The 18,880-nt window shown below is 39.3% G+C and overlaps 2 protein-coding genes across 2 annotated transcripts in view; one reads left to right on the forward strand and one right to left on the reverse strand.

The window, feature by feature from the left end:
• Window positions 1–18,880, reverse strand: part of GTF2E2 (general transcription factor IIE subunit 2) — a 69,541-nt gene that overhangs the window by 43,368 nt on the left and 7,293 nt on the right. The window lies entirely within an intron of this gene.
• On the forward strand, window positions 1,319–8,904 carry SMIM18 (small integral membrane protein 18). The gene is made up of 2 exons (XM_037526006.1): window positions 1,319–1,371; window positions 8,548–8,904. The coding sequence occupies exon 2, from the start codon at window positions 8,585–8,587 to the stop codon at window positions 8,879–8,881; it is 297 nt and encodes a 98-aa protein (XP_037381903.1). The 5' UTR covers window positions 1,319–1,371; window positions 8,548–8,584; the 3' UTR covers window positions 8,882–8,904.

Raw genomic sequence — 18,880 nt, forward strand, 5'->3', positions numbered from 1 at the left:
TTAATTAGTTTTTCTGTGCATTTTTAGGGTTCTATGTGTAATCATATCATCTGCAAATAATGATAGCTTTACCTTTTTTATTTCAGAGATAAAATACTTGATATGGTTCATATTCCAAGGTGCTCAGGACACACATAACAATAATAGTAATTAACATTTATTTAATGTTTACTATTTGCCAGGCTCCATGCTAAAACATTTAAACCCTCCCAAAAATCCTTCTTAGGAGGTATTATTGTTCTTTTTTAAATACAAGAAAACTGAATGCAGTTAGTGGCAAAGAAATGCTGCCCTATATATCACAACCTAGCCTTTAACACAGATTAACTCACAAATACAATTTAATGTTTTCTTACTCAACTTTAATAAAATAATATTAAGCGTACCCTACAATACTATTCAACTAAGAAAACCATGAAAAATTATGGCAATATGTTAAGACTAAGCACAGTACAATTGGTCAACCATAAACCACATACATGGAGTCTCCAGCATTTAACTCAATGCCAAACATAGTTAATACTCAATATAGTTAAATGAATAAACACAATGAGAATATTTATAAATACCCTTTTATGACCTCAGCAACTTTAAAAAATGAGTCTACATAGTAACCATTTAACAGGCCTCCTGCTGTTATAGTAGCCACTCCCATAATTTTAAAACTTGATTCTATTTTGCTTATACCATAACTCTAAATAATATACAGTAAGTAACAACACTATCTTTAAACATCCAACATCCATTCTTCTACCATTTAAATTTCAGATGGCTTTTTTAATGCAGGTGGTGTAGCTACCAAAACAAACCCTCTCCCAACATAATCAAATGGGAAACCTTATTTTTACTCCCTCAGAATTTCTCCTAAATCCAAGGACCACATGGAAATAATCACTTCCAAACAGCAAGCTTTATATAATGAACAGTATAGAAAAAAAAAGAAAACTTCATTTATGAGAATTTATGCACATTTCCTGGTGTGAACTGCTTGTTTCCTAAGTTACTAACCTCTTTTGATATTATTTTCTAGCCTTAGTACTGAAATATTTACTGCAGAAAGTAAAATTTTGAAGTTAAACATTGAGGAATCATCAATGTATTACTATCTACAAGTTTCTATGTAGTAATTAAGTTTAAAAACAAAAAATAAAGAGAGGTGTGGGGGTGACAGTTGATATACCAGATAGCTCTATTCAAGTTTATGAATGATTTACTCTTAAGGGAGCAGGACTTAATGCAAATGAATGTAGAGGAAACTGTCAGCTGCACTGTGCTTCAACCAATAGAAGCACAGCTCCATCTTGGCTGTGCACCAGACTGCGTTACAAACAGACGATACCATCACTTCAACAGCAGCCTTTCAGACAAGAGGTAGGTTTTATGAGCTTTTTCATTTAGTAATGCATGTCCTTCTTAGGCGTTATGAAAATATTTTACCATAAAAAACAAGAAAGCTTTGTTCTTACTGAGAAACAAAAAAAAAAGCATTATCTTTATTTCATTGCTTGATAGGATTTTATTTAAAAATATAAAGACTGCCTTGCATTATTTGATAAGCACCTTTATCACCTATGTCTTAATGGAAAATTCATGGCATTTTCTATGAACCTGATCGATATCCAGACCTTAGAGTAAACCATAAGCACTGGATGTTAAGTGGTTACTGGTTAATTTCATTTTCTCTGCGCTATTTCATTTCAGCAGTATCATCTGCCTTAACAAAGGATTTTTCTTAAAGAAAAACCTAGACTAACAGCAAAGCCTGGAATGAAGCTTTCTGATTATATGTGCAAATTATGCTAGCTGATAAAAAGCAGATACTTATAAAAGAGTCTGTTATATTTTAGCAAATACAAGAAAATAGTCCAAATTTTTTTTTTTACTTTGGGTGCAGATGCAGAGAATGTTGAAGGATTATGACTTATGATTTTTATATAAAAAGACCATAAAAGTATTATGTAGGCTGCATTACACTATAAACAAAGAGATCATTTTTACTGCTTCAGATTTAGCTAACATTTTAATTAAAATAACTCCTTATGGTGAAATGTTAGTCTTTATTACTGTAATATATATTACACGTCATGCTTTTATTAAATGAAAACCTGCTTAAATAACCTTTCATTTTTTTGACACAAAAATACGTATTTATCACAGTATTTCAATGTAATGTTAGTTTTGATCCTCAAAACAGTCTTTTTTGATAAACTACATTTAAAAATTGAAACAGATCCTAAGAATTAGGGAGGTAGCATGCACCTTTTGAGGTATTATGATTACTTTCATGGCTGAGAATCATTCATGTCTACTAAAATTAGTTTCAACTGCTGACTAAATTTCTTATTTTAAATACTCAAGTGTAAAACTACCATTGTTTAGCAAATGTTAAGGTTCTAAGATATTACCTATACATATTGACCTAAAGTTCCAATTCCTGCCCTTTTCTTTACTGGTAAGTTTATACTTTAAAGGATTTTTCATAATTTTTATTCCTTCTATTTCTTAGCAGCATTCAGTTAGCATGAGCAAAGTACCCCTTACAAAATCCAAATGTTGTTCTATGAAGGAATTAGAGCTCTCCAGTTTAGCATATTAGCTTAATTACCTAGAAAATATTCCTGCCTGTAATACAATGTATAGAGTCCCCAAAAAAAATCTCAAGACAAAATTAAAGTAACTTGTCAAATAAAGCAAAGAGCTGTAACTCATTTCAGGTAAACTAAACAGAAACCCCTACCATTCACACTGTTTTAACAATGTAATTGCCTACATTTTATTTATAATGTATTTATAGTTACATTGTCCTTTCAACCAAACTGTCTGAAGGCACAGAGTTTCAGGCCTGAGTGAATTACTCCGTATTTAAAGGCTATTATGATCAACAGATCATATTTCCAAGTGATATGCTTAAAGGCACTAGGGAATTCAACTCAAGGGCTTTTATCATAAACAGAGCAAAAGCATAATTTTATTCTGATCTGGCAATTCAAGGTTCAAAGTCCTACCTTCATAAATATTACATCAGGGCTTTTTTAAAAAAGGAGGGAAAACAGATGAAGGAAATATATCTAAAATGACACACAAAGTAAAATATATATACATATATGTCTAAGGAATACTCTTATCAAATATCTCATATATATGTTATTTACTTAACATTTCCCATTCCAGTAACCCAAAAAAAAAAAGTATAATGAGCTGTTCTTTCACTTTATCAGTATTTTCTCTTATTCTTTATAAGGCAAGTTTACAGCATTTGCTTGATTTATATTGTAATTTCAAAAATAGAGTTGACTATGAGAAGATCCTGTTTATGATTTTCTGCATGTCTAATTATGTCTTATCCATCCAAGTAAAATTTAGACTTTACCCTAAATTTAGCACAATTACTAGAGCTCTACTCTACTTCAAGAGAATAAATCACATTAAATTTAGGGTCAAAAATGACTTTATATGACCTGGTTTACTTTTTTCAGATATGCCCAGAAGCTAACTAAAGAGTGAATGCTTTGTGTGATTCATCAGTTATCAATACATTCATAAGTGACAACCTGTCATCATTTACAACACAAAGCTGACATGTATATACTGTCCTCAACTGCTTAGAAGCTTCCACCAAAACTTAAGTGCCTTTCATGGTGGTATGAAACAACTATCCTGAGTCATTACTAGAAGCATAATTATTACAGGCATATTTTTGTGTGGATAAAATATACTATCTCATCAAAAGGAAAGTGTTTACTAATCCTCATTTTAATTTTTAAGAATTTATTAAACACTCAATAAATATATCAAATAGATGTATTTCACAATAGCCAGAGGCTAGCAAAGCTTTTTTTTTTTTAAGATTTATTTATTTATACAAGCACTGGGTACAGTCAGAAGTGCTGGAGGGTGAGAAAATTCACCAGAGCCAGAGGGGGTAACAGAACAGACAGAATGACGAAATACACTGCTGAGGGGAGCAGAGGGCGCGGCAGGAGAGGTCTGCTGCGCCATGTGGGACCCTCCCCTGCGGCCGGGTATCGAACCGGCGCTGCAGAGGCTGCGGGCAGCTTCGCAGCCCAGTGCTCAACCGCTGCGCCACCAGGGGAGGCCCTAGGAAAGCTTGTGAAGCACATTGATTGTGAATAAGTAATATATTCAAATGGTTCAAAAAAATCAAAAGAATATAAGGTATATCTTGATAAATCTCATACATCCCTACCACTGCCAATCTACTCTTCAATCCCACAAGACATAATTAGACATAATAATTATGCTTCTAGTAATGACTACCGGTAGTAGTTTCATAACACCATGAAGGGCACTTGTAATCATAGCTGTGTCTTGTATATCTCCTTCCAAGATTTTTGTGCAGATAAAAGCTAATAAAAATATATATTATTTCCCCCCTCTCTATAAATATTATCCTGTACCATGGTCTTTTCATTTAATAATATATACTAAAAATCTTTCCTTATCACTACTTTATTTATGCATAATGTTCAAATGTGTGGCTCTACAGTACAATTTAACCAGAAGAACAGTTCAATGATATGTATAACTTAACTTCAAATTATTTAATTTAACCTGTGCACGCCTGCCTGCGTGTCTGCCTCTAGTGATCTCCCACTCCATCCCTCCTTCTACCATACCTCTAATTTAATAAGGTTGAGGGTACCTAAAAATTTTTTCGGCCGTTCACTTGTACTTCAAATATAAATAGAATATGAAGTTCTTTTTTTAAAAGATTTATTATTTATACAAGCACTGGGTACAGGTCAGAAGCACGGGAGGGTGAGAGGATTCACCAGAGCCAGAGCGGGGAGCAGAACAGGCAGAACGAGGAAACACACTGCTGAGGGGAGCAGCGGGCGGCTAGAGAAGTCTCCTGCGCCATGTGGGACCCTAGCCCGGCAGCCGGGGATCGAACTGGTGCTGCAGAGGCTGCAGGCAGCTTCGCAACCCAGCGCTCAACCGCTACGCCACAGGGCAGGCCCTAGAATATGAAGTTCTTTAAACCAACTTTCTAATCAACTAAAATTTCAATTTAAAATAATACCTTACATTAGTCTTTACAAGTCTCCCTAGTTTTAAAAATACCAACACAAATTTTTTAAAAGTTATAAGAAAATTAAAACACAAAATAATAACTTCAGTATAATTTCAACCCAGTACAAATTTTTTCCTACAAAATATCTCAGGGAGGGCCTCCCCGGTGGCGCAGCGGTTGAGCGCTGGGTTGCGAAGCTGCCCGCAGCCTCTGCTGCGCCAGTTCGATCCCCGGCTGCTCCCCAGCCACTGGAGGAGTGTCCCACATGGCGCGCAGACCTCTCCTGCCGCCCGCTGCTCCCCTCAGCAGTGTACTTCGGTCCTTCTGCCTGCTCTGCTCCCCGCTCTGGCTCTGGTGAATTCTCTCACCTTCCCGCCCTTCTGACTGTACCCAGTGCTTGTATAAATAAATAGATTTAAAAAAAAATCTCAGGGAAACAGAATTAAAGGTAAAATCTTTTTATTTAAAATTGCTATATTGTGGACTAAACTAATAATGTGGACCAGACTAATTTGAGGTGTATAGTGTGGAAAATGCTTCACTCTACCTATCATTTTTCCCCCCTGTAATCACCTTAATGCCAGATTTAGAAAAGAAACCTTCAGAAGAAATATCCAGATTTTAGAAAGGAATTATCCTGAAAAATAAAGTCTTAATAGAAGGCCTAGAGAATATTTTTATTAATGCTGGAGAGGTTCTAGGTTAGCCCAAATAAAAATATTAAATAGACCCTTAAGAAACTTTTCCTGATCTTTACCTACCACAAGGTGCTACTCACACTCCTCTCCTCCCTCTCCTCGTTTGACTATGCTTTTTAAAAAGAACTTGAAGCTCATTCACATTGAAGTAAAAATAACTGCAACAGTGTTTATTACCCCTCCCAGGAATATCAGACTTTGAGTAGAGCTAAAAATCTTAAAAGAGGGCTCACTGACTGCTGTGAGGCACAGCAGTGGGAGTGCATGGGCCCAGAGATCCCCATCGTCCCAGTACCCCCCATGTGGCTGGACCATAAATAACAGGTGGTGGCCAGTGGTGGGGCTGGCTGCACTCTGCTCCCTGGGGGCAGGTGGGGAGACCCCGGAAGCCCCTCCAGAGTCATGGACCCAGAAACGGACATGGTCCACTTTTTGGTTAATGCTGCTGGCTATGCCAGCTTTATGGTACCTGGCTACATGCTAATGCAGTACTTCAGGTAGAAGAACTACCTGGAGACAGGCAGGGGTCTCTGCTTCCCTCTAGTAAAAACGTGTGTATATGGCAATGAGCCCAAGGCCTCCGATGAAGTTCCCCTGCTACCTGGACAGAGCTTACAAGAGACCACCCCAACTTGGCAGGCCCTGATTCTGCTCTTCTATGCCATAGGGCTCTAGGTTATCTTACCTGATTTGGGGTATGCTATAGGAGAGATGACCCGAAGCTATGGGGACACAGCCACATAGCCATAGACACAGTACCTGGTGCTAATGAACCAAGTACTTGCACTGATTGTGGCTGGTCTCTACTGCAACGTCTTCAAGCATGAGGCTCCCATGTACCAGTACTCCTTTGCTAGCCTGTCATATGTGCTTAGCAGTCAGTGCCATTACGAAACACTCAAATTCACCAGTTTCTCCACTCAGGTGCTGACCAGGCAAGGCCTCTAAGGTGATCCCTGTAATGGGAAAGTTGGTGTCTTTTTTTTTTTTAATTTATTTATTTATACATACAAGAGCTGGGGCACAGGCCAAAGATGTGGGTGGGTGAGAGGATCCTCCAGAGACAGAGTGGGGAACAGAACAGGCAGATTGACCAAAATACACTGCTGAGCAGTGGGCAAGACAGGAGAGGTCTGCCGCACCATGTGGGTTTCTCCCTGCCCAGCCGGGGATCAAACTCATGCTGCAGAGGCTGTAGATTGTTTCACAGTGCGATACTTAACCCCTTGCGCCACCAGGGAGGCCCGAAAGTTGGTGTCTTGGTGCACTACGAACACTAGGAATATCTGACAGCTGACCTTACCTCCAATGGGTCAGCATGCTTCTGCTATCCAGAAGACAAGAATCTCGCAGTTGCCTGGCCACCAATCTCAGGTCTCATCCAACTGGCAGGCTACATTGTCTTTGTCATTTTAACATCAAACTGGAAGGATGCCCTGTTTGCCTATAAGATATCATCAGTGCAAATTATGTGAAAAGCAATAAAAATTTAGTAAACGATAACTTTTGGGACTGATTTTGGTTTTTTTTTTTTTTTTAAATATTTATGCCCACAGGTCATTTATGTACATAAACATTAAGACTATCATGTACATGGGCCTCCCCGGTGGCGCAGCGGTTGAGCGCTGGGTTGTGAAGCTGCCCGCAGCCTCTGCGGCGCCGGTTCGATCCCCGGCTGCTCCCCGGCCACCGGAGGAGGGTCCCACATGGCGCGCAGACCTCCCCTGCCACCCGCTGCACCCCTCAGCAGTGTACTTCGTTCCTTCTGCCTGCTCTGCTCCCCGCTCTGGCTCTGGTGAATTCTCTCACCCTCCCATTCTTCTGACTGTACCCAGTGCTTGTATAAATAAATAAATAAATAAATAAATCTTTAAAAAAAAAAAAAAAAAAAGACTATCATGTACATAACAAAAGTCCTAAAATTAGGGTCTCCTCTTAGGCAACTTTAACCTGAAATTTCACTACTGTTATTCTGAAAAGTTGTCATTATTTGTCTTTTGTCTCCCTCTACTACTTTTCATTGAGCAATCATTTCCTGATTCAGCTCACCTGTCCTTGAGGATTAACAGCACACAAATAAGTGACAGAAATACATTGAACCAAGAAGGTGAGAAGGATCAACAAGGCTAATGAAAAAATCTTTTCTAGGAGTGGCATGAAGAACACAATCTTAAAATGCTAAGATTTTTTGTAGATAACAAGTCAGTGGCCACTTTAGTAAAATTTTAAACCCATTCAGCTGCCCATTCCATTCTACTAGCAATTTCTGTATATAAATCTGAAAACACATACTTGTCTAAAAATCATATGCATTAGGGCTCCGCCAAGGTGCAGCAGATTGAGCGCAGCACTGTGGAGCTGTCCGCAGCCTCTGCAGCGTGGGTTCAATTCCCAGCCCTCCAGGGAGATTCCCACATGGCGCGGCAGAACTCTCCTGTCCCTTTCTGTCCATCTGCCTGTTCTGTTCCCCACTCTGTCTCTGGCGAATCCTCTCACCCCCACTCCTCTGGCCTATACCCCAGCTATTGTATAAATAAAATAAATGAATAAATCTTTAAAAAAAAATACTTTGAAAGGTAAAATTTAAAAAAATAAACCACATGCATTAAAAAGTACATATAGTATGATTTACACAGTACATTGGCATAGATACAGAAAATATTCAAATATACCATTCAGGTTTTTATTCTGGCAGAAAATAACAAAGACTCATGCTGCTAGCCATATAGATTTACTAACAAATCTTAGTTCTGAGATTTAAATTGGCACATCTGTAGAGTTTGGTCACATACATTCATTTTTACCTTTTTACAGATTCAAAAGAGCAATACAGGAAGTGGACTCACTAAGGATGGCCTCCTTGAGCTCCAGCCTCTGGAATGAAACCACTACATCTGTTTATCAGTACCTTGGTTTTCAAGTTCAAAAAATTTATCCTTTCCATGATAACTGGAACACTGCCTGCTTTGTCATTCTGCTTTTATTTATATTTACAGTGGTATCTTTAGTGATCCTGGCTTTCCTTTACGAAGTACTTGACTGCTGCTGCTGTGTAAAAAACAAAACTGTGAAAGACTTGAAAAGCGAACCTAATCCTCTTAGAAGTATGATGGACAACATCAGAAAACGTGAAATTGAAGTGGTCTAGCATGTTACATCAGACGAACATCTTTGAAAGCAACCTTCAACTTCTGAGAAATAAGAATTTTCTGAGGCCAACTCAAACTTTGAATAGTTAAAAAATTTCTACTAGAAAAACAAAATGAGTTAAATGTGCGTTTTCTGTGTGTATTCATTAAACATACATTAAAATTTCATAAACATGAATAATTTATCAGCCTATTAAAATGACACTTCAAAAATTGGATAAAAGATTCCTAGAACTTAATATTAAGTAGCAAGAGGTAAACTGGAAAACATAAACATACCTAATGATGCCATCGAAATAAATCAGGTATAATATAAATGTAGAAGAAGAGTAGAATCCACCATATGTTTTGGTAATCTAAATGCTATTTAGAATGCCTATCTAAATCCAAAGTAAAATACTTCTACTTATAAAGGTATTAAAGAAATGGCAATGTTTTCTGAAGATAATTTACACTTTTTTTAATAACTAAGTTTTATGTAGGATAATTGTGTGGGGACAAAAAAAAAAGCTCAAAATACTCAGGAAAGTCACAAGTATATCTGAATAAATGTTCATAAAACTGACTTTATCTGCATAAATGTTCATAAAACTGACTTTGTGTTTAGTAAGAAAAACATGGTCTAAGAAGGGCTAGACTATTTTTGAACAGAAACTTAACTAGCACATCCCCTAAATTGCATTTTTGAGCTTGTTCTTTCATTTTGCTTATCATATTCACATTCCAAAGGGCTAATATACCCAATGCAGAAAATAGTAGGAAAAAAGTCAGTGGAAAGGACCACTTAACACTTGTTAGGAAATATTAGCTTTATGTCTTGGAATTCCAATGAACGTACAAATACATTTTTTGACCATAAAACTAATATGCTACTACCCCCAAGCAAACCAAAGCATGCTCTTATCTACTATACTATACTATCTTTAGACCAGTAATGTCACTCCAAGAAATTAATTCAAAAGAAAAAAGCTCAAGATACAAAGATGTTTGCAGCAGCATTACTTAAAATAACTAAGATTGGAAATAACTAAGCCTTTAACTAAATGTGGTACATTAATGTAGTGGATTATTTTTAAAATGACTGAAATTTATGGCAAAACAAAAAATATCTGAAATGTGAAGTAAAAAATTCAGAACATTTTAGTACAATTACAGATGACATAGCTTAGTCAATAATATAGTAAAACCTAAAAAGAACTACAGAAAATTTAAAATAGCTGATATATTTAGGGGGGAGGGCAGAAAACAATGCTAGAGATTATAAAGAACATTTTTATCTCTACTGACAGAATAATCCTTTTTTAAAAGATTTATTTATTTATTTATGCATACAAGAGCTGGGGTACTGCCCAGAGATGCGGGGGGGGGGGGGGGGGGGGGGAGGGGGGCGGTGTGAGAGGATTCACCAGCAACAGAGTGGAGAGCAGAACAGGCAGACTGACTGAAACACAATGCTGAGGGGAGCAGCAGGCAAGACGGAGGAGTCTGCATCGCCATGTGGGTTGCTCCCTGGCCAGCCAGGGATCGAACTCATGCTGCAGAGACTACAGACTGCCCCATAGTGCGGTGCCTAACTCCTTGCACCACCAGGGAGGCCCTGACAGAATAATCCTTTTACAATAACTAACTGTGGTGATAAGAAGACACCAGAAATCTGTCATTTTCAATTTACAGAACCCTAATTGATGGTCTAAAATTGTTTTCCACAAAATTTTTATTTAACTTTATAACATTAGAAATAAACACAAATAATGTAACCAACTTTTAAAGGGCTGCGAAACTCAGATATACAAGATAGACTTTGATAACCAGGAGTTATTTTGAGCATGATTAAAAAACATATTTTCACAAACAGTAAACTTAGAAATCCTTACCATATATATTTATTGCAGCACTACTTACAATGCAAAGAAAGGAAAACTATCTAAATGTCCCAAAACAGATGACTGGATCAATAAGATATGGTATATACACAGTGGAATACTACCCAGTGATCAAAAAAAGATAAACTCGCGCCATCTGTGGCAACATGGATGGAGCTGGAAGGGATTATGCTCAGCGAAATAAGTCAGAAGGAAAAAGTAAATATCAGATGGTTTCACGTTTCTGCGGAATATAGAGAAACCAAACAAAGGGTTAAGAAAAAGACAAAACTTGCAAGCTGGGGCCTCCCCCGGTGGCACAGCAGGTTGAGCGCCACACTATGAAGCTGTCCACAGTCTCTGCAGCGCAGGTTCCATCCCCCGGCCAGCCAGCGAGAATTCCATATGGCAAGGCAGACCTCTCCTGTCTCGCCCACTGTTCCCCTCAGCAGTGTCTTCAGTCCGTCTGCCTGTTCTGCTCCCCGCTCTATCTCTGGTGAATTCTTTTACCCTCCCACGCCTCTCACTGTACCCCAGTTCTTGCATAAATAAATAAATTAAAAAAAAAAAAAACAAACTTGCGGGGCCTCCCCGGTGGCGCAGCGGTTGAGCGCTGGGTTGCAAAGCTGCCTGCAGCCTCTGCAGCGCCGGTTCGATCACCAGCTGCTCCCTTGCCACCAGAGGCGGGTCCCACATGGCGCGCAGACCTCTCCTGCCGCCCACTGCTCCCCTCAGCAGTGTACTTCAGTCCTTCTGCCTGCTCTGCTCCCCGCTCTGGTGAATTCTCTCACCCTCCCGCGCTTCTGACTGTACTCAGTGCTTGTACAAATAAATAAATAAATATTTAAAAAAAAAAAAAAGAGGGAAGAAGTAAGGAAAAAATCTTGCAGGAACAGGAAATAAGGAGCAAAAACCCAAGAGGCAAAAGAGAGTAAAGCAAGTTAGAAGAGTTATCAGTCACATCATTAGGACAGAGGACACAGATAACAGTGAGGTATGGCCATAAAAGAGAGAACAGAACAGGCAGGCTGCAGGAAAAGATGGGCTTTATCTGAAAAGTTTATGATTATCAGCCTTAACCAGAGTGACATCAGATTTATGTCCAGAAAAATCAGCGATAGTTTTACCAAGAATGGACAGGAGAAAAGCTGAATCAGGAGCTCTGGTAAGCAGCAAATCTGATAATCCAATGATAGTGACCTGTAGTAAGGGGACATGGTAGTCTGTAGTGTTTACACTCAATAGTTCCAGCTCTCCTCTTTCTGAGCACATGGTAACACTGTAGTTAGGAATCCTTTTTGGCTAGGTACAGTCCTGTAACTAGCTCTGCTAACAAGTTATGAGTGGAAATGATGTGTGTCACCTTAGGGCCAGCAGGTGCAGGACCTTCAAGTTCCCTTTCCCCTCTAGCCCAGATATTAGGCATATTTGAAATATCAGGTCTCCATAGCCTGAGCCTCGAGAGACTATAATGAGCTGAGACCCATGTCAAACCATGATAAATATGTGGTATGAAAGAGAAACATGGGGCCTCCCTCATGGTGCAAGGGGTTGAGACACAACCTATTAAGCTGTCCACAGCCACTGCAGCACAAGTTCAATCCCCCTGGCCCACCAGGGAGCAACCCATATGGTGCAGCAGACCTCTCTTGACTCGCCCTTGCCCGCTGCTCCCCTCAGCAGTGTACTTCAATCTGCCTGTTCTGTTTCCCGCTCTGTCCCTGGTGAATCCTCTCACCCCCCACGCCTCTGGCCTATAGCCCAGTTCTTGTATGCATAAATAACTAAATCTTAAAAAAAAAGAAAGAGAAACAAACATTTGTTATTTTAAGCTACTGAGATTTTAGGACGTTCCACAAAGTAGCTTATCCTATTCTAACACTTCCAAGAATAAGTGTGGTCAACCAAGAAAAGTAATGCCTATACAGGCTTTCCCTGTTGTTGAGATCTGCTCTTTGTGAAGATGAAATTCCCCACTCTATAGTCAAAACTACAAATGGCAAAGATATTCTTAAGCAGGTCTAAAAGACCTGGTCTAGGAGTGACACCGTGCTTTAATGTTTACAACAATTTAAAAAATTTTGTTCACTATAATTCAATATAAACTACATAGGAATGAAAGATAATCAAGCTAAATTTATATGGTAATAAGAATGATAGCCCTACTTTGGTAAAAAGACTAGCTCTGCTTTAACATTAGTTAGTAAAACAGCTTGAAGAACATCTTAAAAAAAATCACATTAATAAAGATTATTATTGGGCCTCCCCGGTGGTGCAGCGGTTGAGCACTGGGTTGCGAAGCTGCCCGCTGCCTCTGCAGCACCGGTTCGATCCCCAGCTGCTCCCCGGCCACCGGAGGAGGGTCCCACATGGCGCGCAGACCTCTCCTGCCGCCCGTTGCTCCCCTCAGCAGTGTACCCCGGTCCTTCTGCCTGCTCTGCTCCCTGCTCTGGCTCTGGTGAATTCTCTCACCCTCCCGTGCTTCTGACTGTACCCAGTGCTTGTATAAATAAATAAAATAAATCTTTAAAAAAAAAAAAATAAAAAAAAAAAATAAAGATTATTATTGCCACATTTTTAAGTAGGCAAATAAATTCTGTTGTGCCTTAAGTTACACTGATCTTGTTGTTTAAAAGATAACAGTCTGGGGGCCTCCCTAGAGGCGCAAGTGGTTAAGTCTCAGCACTATGAAGCAATCCGCAGCCACTCCAGCATGAGCTCAAATTCCGGCCAGGGAGCCAATCCACATGGTACAGCAGACCTCTCCTGTCTCATCCACTGCTCCTCTCCACAGTGTTTTTCAGTGGATCAGCCTGTTGTGTTCCCCACTCTGTCTCTGGTGTCTCCTCTCACCCCTTGCACCTCTGGCTGGGGCTCTTGTATGCATAAATAAATCTTTAAAAAAAACAAAAGATAATAGTATAAAAATAAACTAGACCCATAATAAGCAAGTTAGAAATAGTAAATACAGCAGTGGAAATAATATTTTGTGTGTGTGTGTTTTTAATTTTTAATTTTTTTTATTTTAACAGGAAATAATATTTTTAAAGGGAAAAAAAAAAAATCAATGAAACCAAAAGTTGGCTTTTTGAAAAGATCAACAAAATTGGCAAACCTTAGCAAGAAAAAAACACAAATTCCTAAAATTAAAGAGGGGCTTATGCCAACCGGGCAGAACCAGCAGCGTGGGAATGTTGCTGCTTGAGAGCAAGCAGTGCCTGTCAGAGCTGACCAGGCCTTTCCAGAAGTGCCGGGTGTCAGGCAGCATTTTCATCACCCTGAAGAAGTATGATGGTCAAACTAAATATATTCCAAGGAAAGGTTCTGTGGAGGGGTTTGAGCCTTCTGACAAGTGTCTGTTAAGAGCTACTAATGGAAAAAAGAAGATCAGCGCTATGGTGAGCTCCAAAGAAGTGAGAAAGTTTCAGATGGCTTATTCAAACCTACTGAGAGTTCACATGGATGGTCTGAAGAGGGACAAAAAGAGCAAGAGTAAGAAGAGTAAAGCAGGGCCTCCTGGTGGTGCAAGGGGTTAAGACACAACCTGTGGTGCCTCCCCTGGTGGCGCAGCGGATGAGTGCTGGGCTGCGAAGCTGCCTGCAGCCTCTGCCGATTAGATCCCCAGCCCCCAGGTGAGGGTCCCACATGGCGCACAGACCTCTTCTGCTGCCCGCTGCTCCCCTCAACAGTGTACTTCGTCAGTCTGCCTGTTCTGCTCTCCGTTCTGGCTCTGGTGAATTCTCTCACCCTCCCGTGCTTCTGACTGTACCCAGTGCTTGTATAAATAAATAAATCTTAAAAAAAAAAAAAAAAAAAAGACACAACCTGTGAAGCTGTCCGCAGCCACTGCAGCATGAGTTCGAGCCACTGCAACATGAGTTCGATCCCCGGCCACGGAGAAACCCACATGGCGCAGCAGACCTCTCCTGTCTTGCCCACTGCTCCCTCAGCAGTGTATTTCAATCAATCTACCTGTTCTGTTCCCCACTCTGTCTCTGATGAGTCCTCTCACCACCCATACCTCTGGCCTGTACCCCAGTCCTTGTATGCATTAAAAAAAAATAAATCTTTAAAAAAAAAAAAGAGGAGGAGGAGAAGCAAAGCAGCACAGTGAAGTACAACCAATTTCCAGCTTTCACCAATTAACCACTGAATTGCTGTTTTTCCTTTTGGCCACAAAGCTAGATCTCTGGTTCCCCTATAATAATTGTCCTCATGTGAGATAGTTATTCTGGATGAAAGAAGGGCTTCTGTGTTTACAGGGTAGTTGTAAGAAGCCAGTTTGTTTTAGATTGCTAACTGATCTCCGTTGCATGGTTGTAAATTCCTGGATTATAGTTTAAAGTCTCTGTAGCCATCTGTGTGAAGAACAATGTATCTTCATTAAACCTACTTATCAACAACAACAAAAAAATTTCAAAGTGAAAGGGAGGGCTATGGACCTTACAGAAACTAAAAGGATTGTTTGTTTTTTTTTTTTAAAGAGTCATTTATTTATACAAGAACCGGGGTATAGGCCAGATGTGCGGGAGGGCGAGAGGATTCACCAGAGACAGAGTGGGGAACAGAACCGGCAGACTGACAAAATACACTGCTGAGGGGAGCAGCAGGTGAGACAGGAGAGGTCTGCCACGCCATGTGGGACCCTTGCTGGCCGGCTGGGATCGAACCTGCGCTGCAGGGGCTGTGAACAACTCAACAGCACAGTACTCAACCACCTGCATCACCAGGGAGGCCCAAAACTAAAAGGATTGTTAAGGGAATACTTAGGAAAACTTTTTACAAGTAGATGATAAAGTGGACAAACTCCTAAAAAACCCAAAATACCAAAATAAACTCAAGAAGAAATAGAGAGCTGAGGTGCAGGCCACAGATGGGGGGGAAGGAGGGATGAGAGGATTCACCAGAGACAGAGTGGGGAGCAAACAGGTAGATTGACTGAAATACACTGCTGAAGGGAGCAGTGGGCGAGACAGGAGAGGTCTGCTGCACAATGTGGGTTAGCTCCCTGGCCGGGGATGAACTCATGCTACAGTGGCTGTGGACAACTTCATAGTGTTGAGACTTAAGCCCTTGTGCCACAGGGAAGGCCTTAAGAAGAAATTCTTACAAAGTTTTTTTTCCATGAAGGAAGGTTTCACTAGTGAATTCTACCAAGTAATATCAAATCTGCATATATTCTTCCAGAAAATAAAATCTAAATCACTTTGAGGCCAGAAATGCCCTGACAGGCATGAGGAGAAAACTATAGGCTATATTCCTCATGAAGACACAAAAATCCCAAAGTATCTACAAACTGAATTCCACAACAAATAATACAGGTTACAACTATGTATGACCAAGTAATATTTCAAGAATGCAAGGTTGGTTTAACAACTAAAAATCAATTAATATATCATAGTAACAGAATAAAGAACACAATCGTCTCAATAGAAGCAGATGAAACACTCTGAAAACATCTAATACCCATTTTATGATTAAAAACACTTAACAAACTAGATATGGAGAGGAACTTCTTCAACCTGATAAAGGGCATCTAACAAGATACCTGCACATCATATGTAATAGCTCAATAATGCTTTCACCCTAAGTTCAGAAACAGGCAAAGATGTTCACTCTCATTACTTCTATTCAACATAATAGCCAGACTAGACAATCAAGAAAAGTAAAAGGCATCTGTTTTAGGAAAAAAGAAAAACTAGCCCAGAAAGTTTGAAGAATACAAGATCAATATATAAAAAAATCTATCTTATTTCTACATACTAGTAATAAACAACTCAAAAATCAAAGAAATTTCTTAAGGAAAAAATTTCATCATATCAAAAAGAATAAAATAATAAATTTAACAGTCAACATAAGACTCATATATTAAAAAACTACAAAATATTGAAAATTAAAAACAAATATTTATGCTCACTGAATACTGTCAAGAGAGCAATTCTTCTCTACTTATATATAGGTATACATATATACATATAGGTATACATATACACATATACATATAGGTATACATATATACATATTTGGGGTTTTTTTAAAACTGATTTATAGATTCAATGCAATCCCTATCAAAATCTTAGTTGCTTCTTTTGCAGATGTGGATGGACTGGTCTAGGAAAAAACAAAACAATCTCAAAAAGAACAAAGTAGAAGGAATTATACTCCCCAATTTCAAAATTTAACTATAATGTTACCATAATCAAGAGTACTACTGGGCCTCCCTGGTGGCGCAGAGGTTGAGCGCTGGGTTGCGAGGCTGCCCAGAGCCTCTGCAGCACCGGTTCGATCCCCGGCCACCGGTTGAGGGTCCCACATGGCATGCAGACCTCTCCCGCCGCCCACTGCTCCCCTCAGCAGTGTATCGTCAGTCTGCCTCTTCTGTTTCCTGCTCTGGTGAATTCTCTCACCCTCCGGCACTTCTGAATGTACCCAGTGCTTGTATAAATAAATAAATCTTTTTAAAAAATAAAAATAAAAAGAGTACTACTAAGGATCAATATATGTTAATATATATTCCAAAAATATATATATTCCAAAAATAAACTCTTTCATGTAGTCAACTGATATTCAACACTAGTGCCAAAGCCAGTAGGGAAAATACTGTCCTCTCAAAAAATAACACAGGGACACAGAATAAACATACACAAAACTTAATTTAGACCCTTCTGTTAATCCATATGCAATAAGTTAACTTATCACAGATCTAAATATAAGAGAGAAAACTCTTAGAAAACACAGGAGCACATTTTCATCATCTTGAGTTAATTATACCATTTCTTTGCTATAATACCAAGAACATAAGTGATACAGGATCAAGAAACTGTACTTATAATATATAAAGAACTCTTACAAATCCATAGGGAAAAAAAAATTTTTTTAAGTGGGCAAAAATTCTGAATAGGTATTTCACCATAGAAGACACATGAATAGTCAATAAACACTTGGAACAATGTTTAATATCATTAGCCATTAGGAAACTACATATTGAAATCACAATAATACCACTTCACACTCACTAGTACAGTTATGATCAGAATGAAAAGGAATAACAAGTTTTGGCAAAAATGAGTAAAAACTGGAACCCTCATGCATTAATGTGAGAATGTAAAATGGTGTAACCATTTTGATCATTTCTTAAAAACACAAACATAAATTTGGGCCTCCCCAGTGGCGCAAGGGGTTAAGTCTCAGCACTATGAAGCTATTGGCAACCACTGTGGCACGAATTCGATCCCCAGCCAGGGCGACAACCCACACGGCACAGACCTCTCCTGTCTCGCCTGCTGCTCCCCTCAGCAGTGTATTTCAGTAGATCTGCCTGTTCTGCTCTGTCTCTGTTCCTCCCTACTGTCTCTGATAAATCCTCTCTTCCCCCCCCCCACTCCCCCGCACCTCTGGCATACACCCCAGCTCTTATATGCATAAATAAATAAATCTTAAAAAAAAAAAAAACCTACACAAACATAAATTTACCACATAACCCATAAATTTCACTTAGGTTCCTCTCCAAGTGAAAGAATGTCATTCTGACAAAAACTTATACATGAATGTTCACACCAGCACTATTCATAATAGCCAAAAATTTGAAATAATCTAAATGTTCACTAGTGAATAAACAAATTCTGGTACATCCACACAGTGGATACTCTTCAGCAAAAAAATGGAATGAAATACTAATACATGCTACAACATGGCTGAAACACTAAATCTTGCCAAGTAAAAGAAGCCACATAAAAGACCAACTATACCATTCTGTCCATGTGAAATACCCAGAAAGGGAAATACATGGAGACAGAAAATAGACCATTGGTTATCTGGGGCTAGAGTGGTAATAAGGAGCAAATGCAAATGGGCACAAGCGATCTCTGCTAGGCAGGTGGCATAACAGTGTAAATTTACTAGAAATCTTTTAACTATACACTTAAATAAGTGAGCTGTAAGATATGTAATTTCAGGCCTCTCCTGGTGGCACAGACGGTTGAGCACAGCGCTGTGAAGCTGTCCGCAGCCTCTGCAGTACCAGTTCGATCCCAGATGGCCAGCAAGGGTCCCACTTGGCACGGCAGACCTCTCCTGTTGCACCCACTGCTCCCCTCAGCAGTGTATTTCAGTCAGTCTGCCTGTGCTGTTCCCTGC

Source organism: Talpa occidentalis, unplaced genomic scaffold (assembly GCF_014898055.3).
Source record: "Talpa occidentalis isolate TD23 unplaced genomic scaffold, MPIMG_talOcc4v2.1 talOcc4.4, whole genome shotgun sequence".
Lineage (NCBI taxonomy): Eukaryota > Metazoa > Chordata > Mammalia > Eulipotyphla > Talpidae > Talpa > Talpa occidentalis.